Source organism: Aspergillus oryzae, chromosome 2, assembly GCF_000184455.2.
Source record: "Aspergillus oryzae RIB40 DNA, chromosome 2".
NCBI lineage: Eukaryota > Fungi > Ascomycota > Eurotiomycetes > Eurotiales > Aspergillaceae > Aspergillus > Aspergillus oryzae.
Genome location: NC_036436.1, coordinates 5,766,150 through 5,785,600, shown reverse-complemented (window position 1 = coordinate 5,785,600; position 19,451 = coordinate 5,766,150). Strand labels below are relative to the sequence as shown.

General features: G+C 47.0%; 8 protein-coding genes across 8 annotated transcripts; 5 read left to right on the top strand and 3 right to left on the bottom strand.

The window, feature by feature from the left end:
* Nucleotides 1–256: 256 nt before the first annotated feature.
* On the bottom strand, nucleotides 257–1,987 carry AO090003001361 (cytochrome P450; the record flags this gene model as incomplete). The annotated part of the gene is made up of 4 exons (XM_001820369.3): nucleotides 257–631; nucleotides 690–1,012; nucleotides 1,070–1,703; nucleotides 1,769–1,987. 4 exons carry the CDS (start codon nucleotides 1,985–1,987, stop codon nucleotides 257–259), a joined length of 1,551 nt encoding a protein of 516 aa, XP_001820421.1.
* A 2,127-nt stretch (nucleotides 1,988–4,114) lies between these two features.
* On the bottom strand, nucleotides 4,115–6,014 carry AO090003001360 (LysM peptidoglycan-binding domain-containing protein; the record flags this gene model as incomplete). The annotated part of the gene is made up of 5 exons (XM_023235286.1): nucleotides 4,115–4,479; nucleotides 4,579–4,778; nucleotides 4,848–5,468; nucleotides 5,675–5,752; nucleotides 5,812–6,014. 5 exons carry the CDS (start codon nucleotides 6,012–6,014, stop codon nucleotides 4,115–4,117), a joined length of 1,467 nt encoding a protein of 488 aa, XP_023090319.1.
* Nucleotides 6,015–7,955: 1,941 nt separating this feature from the next.
* AO090003001359 (uncharacterized protein) lies at nucleotides 7,956–8,432 on the top strand (the record flags this gene model as incomplete). The annotated part of the gene is made up of 2 exons (XM_001820367.3): nucleotides 7,956–8,188; nucleotides 8,243–8,432. The coding sequence occupies 2 exons, from the start codon at nucleotides 7,956–7,958 to the stop codon at nucleotides 8,430–8,432; spliced, it is 423 nt and encodes a 140-aa protein (XP_001820419.3).
* A 64-nt stretch (nucleotides 8,433–8,496) lies between these two features.
* On the top strand, nucleotides 8,497–9,015 carry AO090003001358 (uncharacterized protein; the record flags this gene model as incomplete). The annotated part of the gene is made up of 2 exons (XM_023235285.1): nucleotides 8,497–8,540; nucleotides 8,736–9,015. 2 exons carry the CDS (start codon nucleotides 8,497–8,499, stop codon nucleotides 9,013–9,015), a joined length of 324 nt encoding a protein of 107 aa, XP_023090318.1.
* Nucleotides 9,016–10,398: 1,383 nt separating this feature from the next.
* Nucleotides 10,399–11,097, top strand: AO090003001357 (uncharacterized protein; the record flags this gene model as incomplete). The annotated part of the gene is made up of 4 exons (XM_023235284.1): nucleotides 10,399–10,432; nucleotides 10,494–10,568; nucleotides 10,789–11,066; nucleotides 11,089–11,097. The coding sequence occupies 4 exons, from the start codon at nucleotides 10,399–10,401 to the stop codon at nucleotides 11,095–11,097; spliced, it is 396 nt and encodes a 131-aa protein (XP_023090317.1).
* A 1,451-nt stretch (nucleotides 11,098–12,548) lies between these two features.
* AO090003001356 (uncharacterized protein) lies at nucleotides 12,549–13,616 on the top strand (the record flags this gene model as incomplete). The annotated part of the gene is made up of 1 exon (XM_001820364.3): nucleotides 12,549–13,616. The coding sequence occupies one exon, from the start codon at nucleotides 12,549–12,551 to the stop codon at nucleotides 13,614–13,616; it is 1,068 nt and encodes a 355-aa protein (XP_001820416.3).
* Nucleotides 13,617–15,239: 1,623 nt separating this feature from the next.
* Nucleotides 15,240–15,696, top strand: AO090003001355 (uncharacterized protein; the record flags this gene model as incomplete). Its single annotated transcript, XM_023235283.1, has 2 exons — nucleotides 15,240–15,583; nucleotides 15,675–15,696. 2 exons carry the CDS (start codon nucleotides 15,240–15,242, stop codon nucleotides 15,694–15,696), a joined length of 366 nt encoding a protein of 121 aa, XP_023090316.1.
* Nucleotides 15,697–16,054: 358 nt separating this feature from the next.
* On the bottom strand, nucleotides 16,055–17,593 carry AO090003001353 (putative MFS multidrug transporter; the record flags this gene model as incomplete). Its single annotated transcript, XM_001820362.1, has 1 exon — nucleotides 16,055–17,593. The coding sequence occupies one exon, from the start codon at nucleotides 17,591–17,593 to the stop codon at nucleotides 16,055–16,057; it is 1,539 nt and encodes a 512-aa protein (XP_001820414.1).
* Nucleotides 17,594–19,451: the final 1,858 nt, after the last annotated feature.

Here is a 19,451-nt window from a genome sequence, read left to right as displayed (position 1 = left end):
GCGGGGGTTCGGCAGCCGAGGTTGCACTATAGCCCGAGGCGGTTAGGCGGCGACGATCCACTCGGCAGTTATCCACTTCTATGAATGGTTCGCGGTCCCGCTAAAATCTTAGCTCGGTTTATGAAGTTCATGGATATGTGATTTATTTGAACAAATCTTTTCATTCATACTAGTATGTACATTTTCATTCTAAGCATGCAAGTATCGTAGCCAACGTAATGCTAATTCTAGACTTTAAAAATAGGAAAATAGAAGACTACAGATCCTTCGTCCGCTCATCGCTCTCCATGATCCATTGCTGAAGCTTCGGAGCATCCCGCGGCTTGAAACCGACCTTAAATGGTTTTGGCTCCGTGGTCAGAGCCGTAGGGATTTCATTGCACTCGATCGCATCCAGGATGGGGCGATCCGCCGGGTTCTGTGCCGGATGCATTGTGAAAGCAGTGATCAGTCGGATGTAGGCCGTGTAAAGCTCGCGATTGGCAAGGTGGGACCCCGCACACATCCGTGAGCCGGCTCCATATCCGTAGTGGGGGGTGCCAGAGCCTTCGGAGACTTCGAGATACCGCTCAGGGAGGAACTTTTCGGGCATCTTGAAATGGTCCTCGTCGTAGTCGGCAGCCCAGGCGTTCTGTACATCAATTAGTATGGTTACTGGAGCACAGGCCAGGGAGAAGGAAGTATGTTACCATGAAGAAGGTAGTCCCAGCAGGGATTTTGGCCCCGTTGAACTCTATTTCCTTGATGTTTACCCGTGGCAGACAAATCGGAATGACAGTCCAGAATCGCAGAGTTTCCTTGACCAAAGCCGATACGTATGGAACCTTCTCCTCGACCAAGCACTTTTCCCATGCATCACCATCCGGATATACCTTCATGATCTCGTCATAGGCCTTCTGTTGGATACGTTGACCGTCCTCGGAAGCCAGATACGCGATACCCATGATCAAGTTACCTGGAACAGTATCCAGACCAGCGGAAACCATCGTCAAGCAAATAGACTTCACCTCAGCTGTGACGCCATTCCGTCAGTGGCGAACTCTAACGATTAGACTAGGAGCACTCTTACCTTCATTAAGCTTCGCTTCCGGATCCTTCAAGATATTTCCAGTAATGCACGGCGTGTCTGTTCCCTTGGCAATTCTGTCCTTGAGGATATCCAACAGATACGTCAAGTACTTATCCCGACGGACACGGAATTCCTCAGCCTCGCGATTCATTTTAGGAATAATCCGGAGCAAGGGAATATAATCCTGCCAGTTATTGCTTGTACTGCGGAAGTTCGACACTCCACGCTCGACATCAACGATTTCCTTGAGCAGCTCATCATCAACATTTCCCTCGATCCGGAACCCGTAGTTCAGCGTAAGACTGGTATTAAGCGCAAAGCGCTGGAAATAAGCAGTAGGATTCACATCCACCGTTCCATTTTGGCTATCCTTGAGTAATTCCTTAATACTGGCGGTAGCTTCCAAATCAATGATCGGCATATACGACTGCACCGCCGGGCGATTGAGCGCCGTTGCAGCTGCCTTGCGCCGTCTCTTGCATGATTCATCCCAAGGGGATGTACCAATTGTAAATCCCTGCGAGCTGGAAACGACGCTATGGAAAGAGTGGAAAGTCGGGCGAGAGATGAGCGCGGCTTGGTCCTTGATCCAGAGCTGACGCACGGAGTCGAAACTGTTGGCAAATACCACACGCTAAACAGCGGTCAGGTTAGCTTCGCCCCCCTCACATCAGCCACCGAAAGAATGTCAAAGCTCACCTTATTCCCCATGCGCACCTGGAAAACTGGTCCGAACTTCTTCGCCCATTTTCCCGCGACCGTCGCATGCTGGTCACCTAGTTGTAATAGATTTCCGAAGAGAGGAACCCCGGGAATCTCTGGAATGCCTTTGATCTTCGGGACATCCGTGCGGTTCAAATAGCGGATGATGAAGTATGCCACCGCGATAGCGGCGATCGCAATTGTTTGTAACGACATCTCTGAACGTCTAAGGAGAAGGGGAGAAGATGGTCGTTATCGAAGGGAAAATCTCATTGCAGCTAAAGTGGCATGCGACGCGCCGGGGTTTTATACCAAACATCTTTGGTTTAAGCATCAAGTCTCCGCAGGGGTTATTACGTCTGTTGCACGGGACCTTTCCGACCATGGTTCAACGTCACGGTACTTGGTGGTAGAATATGAGCCTGTCGCCAACCATGCAGCTGAAGAGGGCAGCCATCATTACTGGTACAACCTTGCGAATCGGACGCACCTCATTGGTTGTAACGTTGTGGCCGAGGAAGCTGTAGTATGTTCCTCAGGCTTCGTATCGGACACTGCGGTATTTAGTTCCGCGCCCGACGGCTAGACACGGACGCGGAACATCGCGGCTTCAACTTCCGCTCGTCGCACAGGTACAATCAAACCCTACAGCTATGAACGCTATGAGCACTTATGAAATGAAGAAGATTGGATGACAGGATTCATGGAGACTTCGGGGAAAGCTACAAACTACAGCTTCGAAGCTTTGCCAAGGCGGCCCCAGATTTACCCAAGTTAGTGAATAGAATCTTTCCGCTATATTTCCGCACTGTGTCTTATTTACTAATATTTGTTGCAGGTAATTGCCGGTTAAACACAAATTGTAGCAATTAAGAATTTGACAACCTTGGCTTAGAGTATAGGCTTATCACTAGGAAAACCCGAATCTATACATTCTATATTGATGTCGGAAATGAATTCCTGATCAACGTGCGAGATGCCGTTCTGCCGATCGATTAATGCAAGTCATTCAGGAACAATCTATAGTTTCTCTGTTATAGTCCACTCCGAGTCTTTATATCACCTCAGGAGAATTGCGAAGCCCTAATTCTGCGGGCTAAGCTCGTGCGCCAAAAAACTATTTGAAATTAGCTCAAATTGAACCAACTACATTAAGAGGACTAAAGCTAGACTGAAAAAAATCGAAAGTTGACTGATGGTTATACGATATTTCTATATGTTGAGTAGTACTATATCTATGCTAGAAGCGTTATTTGGTGCTGTTTGTTTGAGAATTCAACATGCTATATCGCTCGATCAGGAAGATATATATGTCGTGACTTATATATACCCATGAAAACAGAAACCGGCTACTAACTGGACAAAGTCTCGAGCACATATTATTCTACTCAGTGTGGAGAACAAATATCACCCGTTTAATGTACAGTTAGAGAACCTTAGTTTGTGATTTCATATTATACGAGAACTGATTGTTCTTCAGAAATGCTCTAACATAGTCACAAAGTAGGAAGTATGCCGACCACAGCGGTTTAAATACCCAAATGCTTGCTTGCAACCGCTAAGAGGAAACACTGACACAGACGCCATATCCTAGCCAAAGAGTTCTGCAATCGCTCCCTACTTGTGGATTCCATTTATAGAATGTCTCCAATGAAATCCCGTTTGCCTCTGCAATAGTGGCACATTCATCTCCGCTCTTTACCACATGGTATGCATTGCACGTTTTGATTGCCCCCGGCTGGGGTGTGACGGTCGCTGAAGGGGCAAGGGACGTGGATGTACCAATGGTTGGGGTGACAGGACTAGTTGCTCGGGTTGGTGAAGTCGTCGTGCTTGATGACAGTGGGCCAGTACCCAGGCAAACTGCGCGCTGCTCTTCACCTTTGAGTCCCGCAAACAGCCCAGTACTACAGTCACCCGTCCCTATCCACGGGTTCAACTCCACTAGCTTGGCTTCGGAAAGGTCAGAGCCTTCGGTTATAGAAGAGCATTCAAAGCCTGAAAGTGTTGGTCAGCTTCGCCTAGCTACTGGGGGAACCACGGCAGGAATCATGTACCCTCGGCCTCTTTGCCACGTATCACGTAGTAGCAATTGCAATCAGACGCAGTACACTTCATGATCCACGCTTCATCGACGGTATCGCATTTTGTCTCGACAGGCATGTCGTCTGGAGGATCGCTCGAAGTATCTGATTTAGTTTGTTAGCATAGTTCGCGCGGTCCGCCTGCCGCAATTCGATGTAAATAGCAGTGAGACTATGGGACTTGATAGATTATACGTACGATTGTATGAGATCAGAACGCAGTAACTATAGCCCTTGTGAACCACACAATCCGATACATCTAGGCTGGGGTTCCACTGTACGAAGTCATCAACAGTGACCGAATAAGGGTGGGAATAGAATGAACAGGCTGTGTAGTTGATCCGAGCCCGTCCAGGAAATCAGTACCGAGACCCCACTCCTTCGTTGGATTATTGTTTGCATCAATAGCATCTCTATAAACTGCACAGTCTTGCAATGTTCCCGGAGCATGCGGCAGTATATAGGTTGGTCCTGGAGTCCATGTCTCCGTTGTACTTGCAGGTCTGGTGAAGCTAGTGGTGGGTGCTGCAGTGACAGTCCATCCTGAGTAGGTAGCAACGTTGCCGACGACTCCAACGCAGTAGGCATATCCGTCCCACAGGTTGGTACAGTTGGCAAAGACGTCTGGATTCAGAAACAGCCACTCCTCGTATGGAATCCCAGCATTAGCGGCAATATCGGTGCATGAGTCGTTATATTTTGTCTAGAAAAGAATTTACGAACGGCTAGAGGCAAGGCCCACTGACAAAGCTCGTAAAACAGGTTGATTTCTTACCGTATACCATTTACCGCAGCGGTGATTGTAACCTGCCATAGCATTTGTCGGAACTGGCGCAGGTGTGCTGTAGACTACACCAGTGGCAGTAGGGCCAGATGTAGTCGTTGGAGCGCCTGTGGGCACTTCTATAGCACCACCTGGGGGTCTGTCGTGTAAAAATGAGTAATTAGCACAATGAAGCCATAAAGAACAACTTGATCTGCTCGCTACTTACCCCCTACAGATTTCCCATCCGTAAAAGAGATGGAAATTATCGCACAAACTGCTGATGATCGAATTCCAAGCTAGGATTTGTGCCATGCTGACGTTCCAGTCACACATCATTTGAGCGCAAGAATTCCCGGCCAACAGGGTTGTCGAGTTGCAGCTTTCCGGAATGCAAATACTTTCTCCTGGTGCAGCCAGGTTTGAACAGAAAATTGTGATTCCATTGGCAACCATGAGGTTGTATGTAGAAACACTGTGCTTTTTAGCAATCGAATGACATGTATCGTTAGCCTGTACTGTGTACGTGGTCACACAGGTGTGCGTAGAGGTTGGAGTGGCAGCATCACTCCCAGTGCCGGTGCTCGTGGCCGTGCCAGACGATGTAATAGAGGAATTCAAGGCGTATCCTGTAGGCGCTACATAGGTGTACCCAGTAGCTCCACAACTAGAGGTCAATGAGATAAAGTCTTCTGCCCACTCATCATCATAGCCTATCGGCGATTCTAGTTGTATTTTGAACGGCCCAAGAATGCAATCAGAACAGTCATGTGCTGAGCTGTTGTCGTTCGTTGCATTTGTTTGGTTTCGCCATTCCCCCAAGATCAAGTCACAGTACTTTCCTGGCGATCTGAAGTTCATATGTTAGATCATCGTACCTACCACGGCACGGGTTCTGGTGGGATCTTACGAGTCTTTGTAGCAGCTCACATCGTACGTGTATAGAGGGTTGTCGATCATGAATGTTGCTTAAATAGAACCTGTCTTAGCAATACGTTTCCACAGCACTTCAAGTTTGAACGTACCGGGATATGCAATATTATCGTAGACCATTACGTCTCCCTGCCCCGTACATGCTGCTTGAACGAAAGAGACTGAAGGGCATCCTCACCCAGTATGTCTACCGTTCCGGTGCTACGTGTGATCAGTTAGTCATATATCCTCAATGCTTGCGGTGAGTAGTCAGAACAAACCCAGTTGTATGAGTTGCTAATAGAGAAGGGCATGAAGGAACACTCGAGTTAATGGCGGTAAAGCATGCTTGCGTCAGATTGAGAGTGTACCATGGGTAGGAGTACCGCTTAAACTGTTGACCAATGATAAGTGTAGCACTGGCAAGGCCTAGAATGGTAATCAAAGAATACGACTGCATGTTGGGCCGATAACCCAGAGACATACAGATGGGTAAAGAACAGAGTGATGGATACTCGAGAGACTCCATAAGAATGACCTCGACTCAGGGTTTGACCTCCTTGTTCTCGCTTCATTCATTCATGTTCTGATCCGCATATGCTTGTGAAGCTATCATGATTCGGTCTAGGCTTTTCATATATTGGAGTGAGCTATATAATTTGCGGGCCTGCAATTTCAGCTGTTGACCGGAAGATAAAGTCTGCGCAATTTTTCGATACCTTTCTAGTAATAACAAGGATAATGCAGCACTAGAGCTCTCTACGGAACTCTGAGCAGGGGTTGATGTTACATAGTGTGCTGTACATGGTTTAAGGAAGCTAACCCGTTAGCGCTAGTATATGCCTTTTACCTCCTTCTAACGTCTATTGTCGTATGACACTTGAAACTGTTTTGAGGGACAGATTGTGCTCCATAGCTCTGGCTAGCAGGGCCTGGTGCTGTCGTAGATCTTTCGACCCACATCAAATTTAATCTTACCCTAGTAGCCAAGCCTGCCTAGATCCCATCAACGCTCCCGACATTGATGATCTATACACGCTAAACTACCTGGTAGCTAAGCTATTGGACACTACTTTAGTGTTGCAGGGATCCGATGCCAGCTAGGAATCCTACGGGTACACATAAAACAGCTCAAATTTGCGATGCTACATTGCAGCTTGCGGCTAGTCCTATAACGGGGTAGCTCAATTACTCCTGCATCCAGACCTCACCTCAATCTAGACATATATGAATATGAGGCCGTTCCCGGTGAGTACTACATATCCCAGCTAAAGTATCTGGCGTGCTCTAAGCCGATATACGCCGCGGACGTAGCTAATGTCATGTAGGGAATCGCCAGCTTTTAATTTCCGATGTGCAGCGGCTGATGTACTCCTGTCTAGGAAACTCACTGTCTCAAGGTGACTAAATGGTGTAAATACACATACAAGCATAGAGAAAGGGTCGAATCAAAAGGTAGCCTGTATGCCCTTGCGAAATGTCCACCTATCTCCATCACAAAGCTGTCGCATGAAAATGTGTTTTCCCTGACATCGTCAGAGCAAGAAGATTCAAGGCATGTCATCATTCTCCCTGCTGGGGCCCGGGGGGCGGCTTTGTTTCTGGGGTTTAGTGATAGCTGTCTTGGTACTATTAAGCGCCAGGGGATCAGCCTCACGTGTTCTTTCGGACAATACTTCCCAACCTTCCCCTGACAAGGACGTTGACCATTAATTATTTTATTATTCTTCACCTCATCATTCACATGGCCACCGTCATTCACATACGCATTCCTCTCTTCTAAAAAGAGAAGATGACCACACCTGTAGTGCATCAAGGCCCTGTACAAACGGTGCATGCTGTGGTGCTAGTGGATTCTGTGGCTATGGGCCTACTTATTGCGGCGATGGATGCATGTCTAACTGCGATGCCCGCGCCGAATGTGGAAAGTATGCAAGCACGCCTAACACAAAGTGTCCGTTGAACAATTGGTAAGTTATACCTTGCTCTATCCGATGACGTCAAGGGAGAAGAACTAAGGATCAGTGGACAGCTGCTCAGAATTTGGTTTCTGTGGCACCACGTCTGAGTTTTGCACAGCAGAATGCCAAAGCAATGCGTACTCCACCCGTCAGTTCCCTCGAGCCACAATGGCGGGGATCCTTTTGCCAAAGGTATCATGCTATAAGAGAATGCACGTTTGAAAGTGCTTTGGGATAGGTAGCTGACTTCTCATGATTGCAGTAATCGGGTACTATGAGGGATGGATGTCCGATTCCAAATGCCATCCAACCCTGCCCGGGGAACTCCTTTGTAAGTCTTATGCCTGCGGATATTATCCTTCGTTCATACCGGTTCTGGCAGTTGACTTGGTGCAGTGGGCATCCTAACTCATCTATATCTCGCCTTTGCCTATATTGATCCCAAGAGCTATACCATTACTACAATGAGCTCAGATATGTCAGAGGAACTGTTCACGCAGGTAGCCGCGGTCAAAGACTTGAAGCCATCACTCAAGATCTACGTTAGCGTGGGTGGTTGGACCTTCTCCGATAACGACACGGTAACTCAGCCGTTATTTGGCGAGATTGCGGCGGATGCAACGAAGCGTAGGACATTTGCAAATAATACGCTAAAGATTCTAAATACCTATGGATTTGATGGAATCGACATTGATTGGTGAGTAGTAGTTGCGAAGTCCATGAGAAACAGCAATCTAACTTGGGTATATAGGGAGTATCCTGGGGCGGGTGACCGACGTGGCAAGCCCAGAGATACAGATAACTATGTCAAATTGTTGGCCAAGTTAAGAAGCACATTCAATGCATCGGGCCGAAAGCTTGGCATAAGTTTTACAGCGCCTTCTTCGTACTGGTATCTGAAATGGTTCGACCTTCCAGGGTTGCTGAAGTACGCAGACTAGATGAACTTTGTCAGTCTCCCTGTCTAGCCCAAAAAGGAGACACAATGCTAAACAGACTGAGTAGATGACATATGACCTACATGGCGAGTGGGACAGACGAAATGCTATGTAAGTCACATCTTGCTCTTGATATCATTGGAATTGTTCTTAACATGGGGCCTATAGTGGAAGTATTGTTCAGGCCCACACCAACTTGACTAATATCAAGGAAGCTGCAGACCTTCACTAGCGCGTTGGAACCGATCCAAGTAAAGTCGTTATGGGCTTTGGGTTTTACGGTCGAACTTTTACGCTTGAGAACAGTGGCTATACAGCTCCGGACTGTCCCTTTACCACAGGAGATACCTCCGGACCTTGTACTCATACCAGTGGTTACCTAGCATACTACGAGATACAGGATCTGCTGGATAAAAATCCTCAGATTACTCCTGCTCATGGCAAGGAGGCCGCATTTCTGCATTTCACATATGACAAGGACCAATGGATCTCGTACGACGACAAAACAACATTTAAGCAAAAGCTTGACTGGGCTAGAAGCGTCGGCCTTGGTGGTTCCTTGATCTGGGCATCTGACCAAGGTTAATATATGCCCCATTGCTGTCAAGGCTAGAGGTTCTTGGAGTATTTGCAGCTCACTCGCTCGTTGAACAGATACATGTGACTTTGCAGCCCATGCAGCTCTCCTCGGCAAGGCCAACGTCACCTCAGTGCAAGAGAAGGTGAAGGCGAGGTCTCTCTCCGTGACACAAGACGTACTAGCCCAAACCGTTGCAAGGTCTCTGAATGAAGGGTGATATCGAGGTTCCGAATGCGTCAATCTTGATATCGCTCAGGTCACCTGTGACAGAGGGTATACTTTAGTGGGATACGACAAAGATAAATGTCAAAAGTCCAAGGTATGTACTGTCGATCTTAAATTGAGACTGCGGTCGGTATATAACAGTATCAAACATTGACACATCTACCACCAGAAAAACTACGGTCAACCGATATGTTGCGACACAGATTCAGCTCCCTCTACCTGTCAGTGGCGCGGGGGTGGGAGAGATTGTAATGGTCAGTACACGGTAGTTCCCTATAGAACCGCAGCTAACTCTGCCTAAACAGGGCAATGCCATGCAGGAGAGATCAAGCTTTTTACATCCAGCACTGGTGGAGGTGACTACAATGGGTTCCAGGTCAGTCTGGCACAAAGAAATGCAAGCGTGGGACGAAAGCATTTTGTTGCGAGGATAGCACTTTCGATAATCTTACCTTGGACTGCTATTGGACTGGTTGGTATGCTGGCTTTGATCGAATTCACCTCTATACGAGCACTACTGACTGGCCATTATAGCGATGGATCCTGCAAGGACGGCGAGGTGAGCGTGGCAGAAGCGTCTAACATGAACGGTATCATATACGGATTTTAAACCCGATGAACCTGATTCCAAGCTAACCTGCTCTAAAGCAAATGTACCGTTTTCCATCATACCATGCACTATTGCTGCAAGACAACCCTGTTCCACTGAAAGGTTGCCACTAGGCAGGGAAAGGCGACTGTGGAGATAATACATGCAGCTCCACTGAAGTCACCATCGCTACCGATAACCAAGGGGATTCGGTCACTGGTTGCAATTGTATGTACATCCAGTTAATATGGTTTATCATTGATTTGTTTACTGACAACAACGTTCAATTGTAGGGTAGAGAAAGAAGGCATTATGCTGCACGCCTCAAGGAACACTAGCATCATCCTGTGATGGTGTGGACCTGTGTAAGATCGACTCGGATTACTGTGACACCACCAACCTTGGTACAAACTACAAAAGGCGAGATCTAGAGGACCCATATGACAACGATGACTATGATACACATAGCATTGAGCGACGGGCACCCCCAGCATTTAAGGCATTCCAAATCAGGCAATGGAAAATAATGATTAGGGCGTTTCCCTGGCCTGCTAGTGGGGAGCTGTTCAAGGGCAATGCTGGTAAAGTGGTATTTAAGAAATCATTCATGTATGCTGCCCATTTGATGAGTTCTGGCACTTAGTTGAATACCCCCTTTACTAATGCACAGCATCGGCTAGGTTGGGAGCTTCTTCGTGTGCTAGAACAAGTGTTGAAGCAGTGGACCTCGACAAAGTGGCCAAGGGTGTGTTTTTTAATACAGAACATGTCGTAGAGGTGCGTGAAGGACCTTGAATAATGGCTCTTATACAGGCGAGATGGCAAGGCTAATATATCACAGAAAGCATACATCCAAATACTCCTAAGAAGTGCTGTCACTGGGGTGCTGCCCTCGGGCTCACTTATGAAAAGTGCGATTATAGATGGGGCAAGTTTTGTCTAATACTGGGATAAGCCTCTTTCAGCCCTGAGTCGTGCGCCATCAATTGCTGACGGAGACGCCCTAATTCCTAATGATCGTTTGTTCAGCGCTCTGGGCACAAGGAACAACCGTGGAACATTTCTTCTGACCGAGAAGTCCTTGAATATTGTAAAGGGCAAAATTTTCGACATTGAAGATAAGGACGATATCTTTAATGGCGTGATTCATAATCCGACAGATCCGAGAAAATTTGACAAAGCATTGGACCTAGTTGCTAAAAGCGGTACCAAGGAGGAAGAGCTTTTTGATTTCATTCGGAGGGTACGTAAGACTTTGAGCAAAGATCGAATGAGCAAATTCCTTTATTTCATATGTGACTGAGCATATGTATAGGCAATAGGGGTATGGAATTACCTTAACCACCCAGAATTGCTGAGCCGAGTTGACACCGTACGGGAAAAGTTGTTCGCTGAGGCAATAGTTCTGGCCCAGACGGTACCTGGTTTCAAGAGTCTACCTGCGATTCTCAAAGAAGTGGACGCGGACTGGTACAGAGTGGCAGCATCAGGAACGAGAGACTGGGTATCAGCTCAACTGATGTTGATATCATTGCGATACATGGGGTCTAGGGCTGCCAACGCTGAGGTTGTGCAAACAACTGCTCATCTTTGAAGAACCAGCTCGATGATATTGTGGTCCCTGCGTTGAAGGCACTTAAAGATTGAGTGAACAGTTGGAATTATTCCCCTTCGCCTAGTATTAAACCTAGGCTCCGAGAGAATTTCACCTGCAGATCTTTCCTTTGGTCTTAGATACATGCGTTCCAATAATATGCAAGTGTTGAGTTGGATGTCGGTTGACAATATAGTTATGGGTGGTTTTTAAGCTTACTAGCTATCGGGTATTTACGGCCCAACTATTTAGTATTTGCAGCCCTAGTTGTAAAATGAACCATTGGATTTAGATGAATGGTGTTCTATCTCTATGAGGAACATAATTCTCGCATCCATATGTCAGACTTATAGAATCAAGTTGAATATATATCATCGTACAGATATTGGTCAGGTGACATAGCAGCCCCTGGTAGTTACGTTACGTACGTAGTTAACTGGCCTGACCTAGCCAAGGAGCATATAAAAGCAGGGTGGTTCCCGCCCCAGGGGAATCTAACCAATTCCTCATCATCACTTTGTTTCCACCCCGTTGCTACCCCACCGTTCTTTCCCACTTGATTCACTATTTGTCTTCCAACATCATTTGGCATGCTGTCCTGCAGAGGGCTCGTCCGGCGACATATATTCCACACCTCTGGCTCTCACTCGAAGGCACTTGCCCTGATGGTAGTCTCAAATTCGGTTCAGCTTCCAGCAAGACGTGGTATTTGTCAACTGCAGAGCAATGACAACTTTCACAAAGTGCGCCTGCGATCCCCAGCTGAGATAAAGAGGGGATTGCAGATCTTGTTCTCCATTCTTAGAGAGCCGTCCCTCGCGGGACAGCTACGCGAACTCAAGCTAGATCGTACACCGCTCTTATCACATAGGGGTGACCCTTATGAGATCCGGCCAACACAGATCTTGTTGCTACCAGAAGACCTTCAGAGGCTCCAGCTCGCAGTCAGAAACGCAGGGTTCGAAGGGCAAGGAGAACATGAACGGGTAATTAATATGCTTCTGCAAAATGCTAGTAAGTACCGAAGGTACGCCAGTTACTCCTCGATAGAGCGTTGATCTTTCTAGGCGCTTACAGTACTTCAGTCCATTTGACAAATACCTATATTTTCAAGCGCAGGCCCTAGCTGTCATGCTTGTCTTCCTGTCACCTCAATTGGAATCCCTAGCCTTCTGCCCACTAGGGTTGCAACAACCCTCCGAGATCTATCTATTCGAAAACTTTCTCCGACGATCCATCAATGACAAGCGCGATGTGGCTGGCCTGAAAAATCTCCGCTCAGTGAGATTTCTCTCCGATATAGATAATACTGCGGATGATTGCACGCTCTACTGGGATTATGATGTTCACGACTGCCTTAACCTCATCCGGGAACTCCCCGCCATTGAATCCGCTCGTTTCGAGGCTATCCAGCCAAACCGCAATGTAGGAATGTGGCCTCCACCACGTTCAGCCAACTACACGGATATCATGCTCTACCATTGTATTATGCATTCGCCCGAGGAATTGGATATCATTATCCAGTCAGCCAAGCGACTAAGGAAGTTCGCATTTACGGTTGGTGGACGCTTCGAGCTGGACTATGATGTATCACCAGTCAGTGCAATACATCTCTTGAAGTCGTTGCTCACCCACCAGCACACGTTGGAAGAGCTAGATCTTGACATCCAGGCGCATGTGACCTTCCGTGAAATGTTCGATGAGGATCGCGGCGCGTCTTGGGGCGGCCTATATGAGGAGGTAGACGAAGGGCTCCAGGATTGGGTAGCTCAAAGGGAAAAAGTCCTTATTGTGGAATCATTGGCTCCGGAGTGTGCGCTGAGGAGCTTTCCCAATCTCAAGCATCTTAGTATCGGCACCCATGTTCTCTACTGCTACGCTCGCGGTTTTGGTGCCGGTCGTCTGAAGGAACCTTTCTCACTCGTTGACAACCTCCCCCCACATCTAGAATCGCTACGCATCTACGGCTATGGCTTGCCGGGTGAATACCCACACAAGTATAAGGAATCACTGGATCTAGATGTAGAGGCCCAGATAGCAAACTTGTTGGAGCAAAAGGATGCAAAATTACCGTCTTTGAAAGTTATTGAGGGTATCGATACACCTATACCTCATGGGCACACCGTGGAAGATTGTGACGACGAGCACCTGTTATGGCAGCGTGAGGACTACGATTGGGGAGCCGGTTTTGATAGCTAAGCATCATCATCTGGGATTACTTGGTCAATTGCTCATAAATCCCTTCCCCAGTCTGGGTTTTGGTACATAGCATGACACCTTGTAATCTGAGGTGGTGTTTTTAAAATATGTATACTCGCATCACCAATACTCTTTCTTTTTCATTGGTCGGGCTGCATAGCTTGTTCAGTTTCGATTTCTCTTCTCTTGTCTTCTCTTATTCTTTACTTTTCTATTCCTGCCCCCTATCTCTTTTATTTCCTTTCGTTTTTTCCCGGGGATATTTGTACTTTAGTGCTAGTGAAACTGAAGTAGGATGTGAATCTGTGGCCCCTAGTAAACTTAAGCTACTTATCTCTCTCTCTACTTAATTCATACTTAGTAACCAGCTTCTGTCACCCAGTCTGTGCTTAGTTCTGATAGTAGTAAAAGAGAATCTGAGTACCAGTCCCTTTTATACACACCATATCCTTCAAGGATATCAAATCACTACACTCACCGAGCACAGCCCTATTTATCGTCTCGAAACGCACCGCCTGTCATTTCCACCTGTTTTTCTACAATATCGTAGATTCCTGTTCTAGACCCCGCCGCTTTAGTGAGGGTACTACGGAGTACCGCGGACTAAATCTAGATTACGGACAAGACTTCGGATTTTCGGATTTCTTACCGGAATCCACTTCATTATATTCGGTTGACTGTCACGCATCTCTAGTTTTAAATTCTAGTATAGCCTCACAATATAACTTTTTATTGTATCTTCTGACTAAATAAATTAACCTTATAGTCTAATACTTATTATTAATCATTATATTAGTGGTAGTGGTAGTGGTAGATACGTAATAGTGGTGTAGATATCTATTATCTAGACGAGACTAGGCCCACATTAAAAAAAGTAAAGCACTCCGTACTATATGTAGGCTTAATTTTAAAAGTAGTAACGGAGTAAATATTCTCGGGTTCGTACTTGTTGCTAGTCCGAATAAATATACTCCGTACTCCAGTGTACCATTATTAGCAGATAATCCAGTGGGGCTTAAAAATAGATTTAACTGGCTAATATAGAATGCGTTGACGTTAATAAAGTTGGTAATCTTTTAATTTGTCCGTGCGGAGTAAGCTAGATTTAGTCCGCCATACTCCGTTTTATCCATGGAGATGTTATTTAAGATACCATCTCCCTTTCCCGGATTAGCAACCTTCTCGTCAATTCTGCAAAGATCCCAAAATCGAATTAGATACGCTTCTGGAGACTATTTGGCAGCTATCTCTCTCCAAACCGCTTGGATAAATGGCATCAAAGTAAGTCTTATTGTTCGAAGCACCAACCTACCCAAGAAGAGGTAGAACCAGAAGAGCGACAATATCAAATGAAGAACAAAAACATAAGGCCATTCACAGATACTAACTGAAATTTCCCAAAGCACGATTAACAACGACATCACTATCATACGGGGAACAGTAGACGCCATCCCAGCAGTCCTCCACCTTCTAGATACCGCCGTGCAATGGCTAGTATCGCACGACAGAACTGGGCAGTGGGGAACCGCACCGTTTTCAGAGAATCCACAACGCGCCGAGCAACTCCGAGAATTTGCAACAACCGGCCATGGTCTTTGGCTCGCTGTCAAGGTTGCGAATAATATGCGAATTCTACAGCCCCAAAGTACGTATGGAGAAGCTCCGGGGGTCATCGTAGGTGCGCTTGCTGTTGGAGAGAAGATGCCCTACGTGGCACCTGTATCTGAGCCTGAGCTCTACGTGCGATTGCTAGTTTCGGATCGACAATATGCTGGCAATCAGATTGGTAAACGCCTTTTGGATCATGCGCGTGATCTTGCCAGCAAGGATGGAGTCTCGTTACTACGGGTAGATTGCTATGCTGGTGGCGATGGTAAATTGATCCGGTACTATGAGTCTCAGGGGTTTAAGAGGTTCGAAAGGTTGGATGTTAAAGGCGAATGGCCTTGTCAAGTGCTTGCTCAACGGTTAGATGAGATGAAAGGGGAAGAGAGATGTTGATTCTTTCTTTATCGGAGTATATTTCGTGGCTCCGAAATGGACTTTGACATCTTTCAGATACGGTAGCTTCACAGCGTAAGCACGCTATCTTACATTGGCTAGTGAAGTCTAAGGGGTACTTTTGATATAAAGGGTAAAGGTAACTCTGATATAGAATTCATAAAATACACAGGAGGCGAGAGTATGTTTTGTAAGTAATCGAAGGATAGTATCATAATTGGGTATCTAAACTGTTGTAGTCAAGTATTTTGACAGTCATGGAGACCACCCCTCGGTCAACACTCACACCACCTTTGAAGTCTTATACAACATCGTTGAAGAACGAACTAAGTAGGAACAAATATGTAGCAAGACAAAGTAGAAATAAAATCATATCTCACAAATACAACTTTAAACGTGGAGATACTCGACAATTCGGAAGTAAAGTATGTAAGACTTCAGGCCATGTATGGCTTCTCCTCCGCGCTGAGGCGACTGGCCCGGCGTCCTGCATGCTGTGCGCGGTCAGCCTCCAGGGTCTGAGCAAATTTACTACTCGCCCGGATCTCTGGACCCTTCCAATAGAATATGTAGATGGGAATGGTCACGAGAATGGCCAGACAGGCAAGAATGGTACTCGCCCACTGCAGGTGGAACTTGCCACCGATGTTGCTGTACATTGGAGTCGCGTACATGGCCGACAGCCCTGCGAGAAGATCACGAGCAAAGCCGTTGCCTCCAGTGGCGGACGCAGAGTACGGTCCGTATGCGGCAACCATATAGTCGATGGTTGCCATGTAGATCCCGTAATTCGCAATGGCAATCAAGAAAACAAAAACAAGTGGCACGATCCAATGGGTGTAGTCCGGACCCATTGATGTCCAGGCAAACCCAAACAGCCCAATCGTCTCCAGGGGTGCAATGAAGAGAAGGAGTAGCAGGCGACGTTCAGGCAACCGAGCTGTATTTCCATCACTCTTTCTAATTTGGCGCTGGCGCCAAATATCGGGGAGAAAGATACCATATGCGACGACATAGCCTATGACGATGGAAATGAAGCAGAGCCCAATCTGGAGAGGATTGAATCCCCATTGTTTGAACACGAGGTTGAAAGACTCAATGCAGGTGAAAATCAGAGCATCGGAAAATCCAGACAGTAGAGAAAGGAAGAGCACGATAGGTTCCCTCAGGAACATCTCAAAGGGTCGGCACCACACACGTAAAACATCTTTAGCTTCAAATCGGGGCTTCTTCAGCTCGTTCGGTCCATAAACATTCGGATCCTCGCCCGTCTTGCGACGGCGCTTCGCCTCCCGGTCGATCAGAATCGTTGCGCGAGTCTCAGAGACAAAAAAGAAGTGAACTAATTGCGTAACTCCGCCAAAGATAAGCTGAATCCAGAAGTTCCACTCCCATTTCAGCCATTGCTGGATCATTCCACCAAAGATAGGGCCGATCGTGGTACCACCGACAGAAGACAATACCACATAGGCAACGGCAAAACCTTGGTCATCAGGTTCCCACATGTCTGCAGTCATACCCAGGGTGACTGAGCCGCCCGCTGAGCTCAAGCCACCAAGGAAGCGGCAGACAATAATGGTGCCGAAGTTGGGTGCCAGGGCACAGGGGATCTGCCAAATGTTGACCAAGAACAGACTGAGCTGCATGATAGGCCATCGACCGAGCTCTTCACTCCAGGGTGCCCACAGCTCACATCCAAAAGCATAGGCCACCAAGAAGATCATCTGGCCTACTCGAGCAGCTTGCTCACTGACATGAAAATGTTCCGACAGGGGCGTGACCGCATTGGGATACACACTGCTGTTGAAGTTCATTGACATTTGTACAGTGAAGATGACCGTAAGTATAGCCCACTTCTTATACCATGGAAAGCTAAATCCCAGTTTATCGTAGCAGTCGTCCTCGGTCAGTTCCCTCTTCCCATCCCCCACTAAGCTTTCCATGGTCTTCACTACTGTTGTCTGACTGAGAGACATGTTCCGCATGGAAAGGCGCAGGAGGTTGTCGAGACGGACTTGGGCCTGTGCCCTCCAAAGCTAACCCATCTTTCTTATCCGAGTACTTTTCAGGACTTGGACCAAAATCCTTCTTTGAAAAGTCATTAGAGGACATGACTAGGGGGTGGGCGTCTTCAAGATTAAATATATGCCACAAATCAGGTATGTGGGTGTGGTGGGGAGAGATACCTTAGAGAAAGGTTCGCGATTATAGTAAAAGAGAAAGGCAGGACGGCTGATGTATTGCCATTTATTGTGTAATTAAAAGAGAGAGATAACTCCAGGAACAAGGAAGTTACCAGACCTTTATATCAATGGCTGGCGAGTAATCCCGAATGAGTGGAATGATACGATGCATTGGGAAAACATATTCCTCAACGTCATGGCACAATCCTCCGATAATCTCAGCGGCTACTCCATCGGGCATCCCCACACATACCCCCTACGATCGGTTGGATCCATCTGGCAGAGAACCACAATCTCCTCATACTCCACATCCACCCTTCGGTCCCTTGCAATTCGTGCATGAGCAATTTACTAGACAACGTGCAGCCTTTCCATACCACGGCAATCCCATGTGTTCTGTAAGGCTAAAATCCTCCCTACATTGCTGGAAACATAGCATGGAAAGGCCGGCATTTGCCACCATGGGGATAACATCATGTCCAGACAAGACCGTCAATACACACGCCCATTGATTCGCTTTCGCGCCAAATGGCGGCTCAGCGCTTAACGGAACTTCCTAAAGCAGAATTCCGTGCGATTACAGAGCACTGAGCCACAACTGATGATTGGGCTACTGAACTGACCGCCTCTGGTTATGACGCAAGCACGAGGGCAAAGCCTGTTTGCATCTTTCGATCGCCTGCATGCAATTAATTCCATTCATTCTTCTCACCCAAGCTGAAGGTCTCCCCGGGCGTTCCGACATGCTCAGGCAGAAGAATATTCGATGAATGCTTCCATGACATCACCTGGTCGTCCAATGCAACATGTTTGACCGATATCTCCATGCGAAGAGAACAGTACCTCGAATTATGTACAGCTTGTACATAGAAGGCATAGGACAACGCACGACACAAATCTCATGGTTGAAATTGCTTAGATCTTTGTTTACAACGCCAGCCCCTTGCTTGCTACGGTAACTTCTTGGGTCTGGTCACAAGCTTGTCTTGTCTTGAGACTATTTGTTCATTTTCGTATTCCAAAAACCAATGTATTCATATGATGACTCTTCCGGTCCGAAGGTGGTGTCGTCCCATGCGACTCGACATGCACTTCGGGTACTACATGAACTCCTCTTCTCCGTCTGGAGACTCCAGAAACGTGGGGACAGTGCCGAGAAAACCTATGCAACTGGACCCATCGCCGAGCCGAAGTTACTCGGACCGGCAAGATAAGTTCCGTGTAACTATTATGCCGGTTGCGGTAGTCATGTAATATTCAGTTTATGCTACAGGTCAGCATATAGATTGTTACTTATGTTTAGGGGTGCGATATTGTGTACCGTACACAGTCTGAGGCATGTGTTCAATACTGCCTGTCGGCACAGAGCAGTGCAAAGGTGAATCATGGAGACAAGTCATGGCAAGTCGTGATAGCCGGTTCCACAAGTCCAACCAGTTAAAGGGAGGTCCGAATAAGAGACACAGCAGACCCACACGCCGATACATCCCCACCCGACCCGGATCATGTCTTTCGGGGAAGAGGTTATACTTTCCGTCATACTGTGGCTCGAGAGGCAGATAACAACCAGGCTAGTATAGAAGTGCATTATGAGGCGGCAAGGGCATCGGTAAAGAACATAAGATGAGGCAGTGTTCCGAGCCGGTGTATC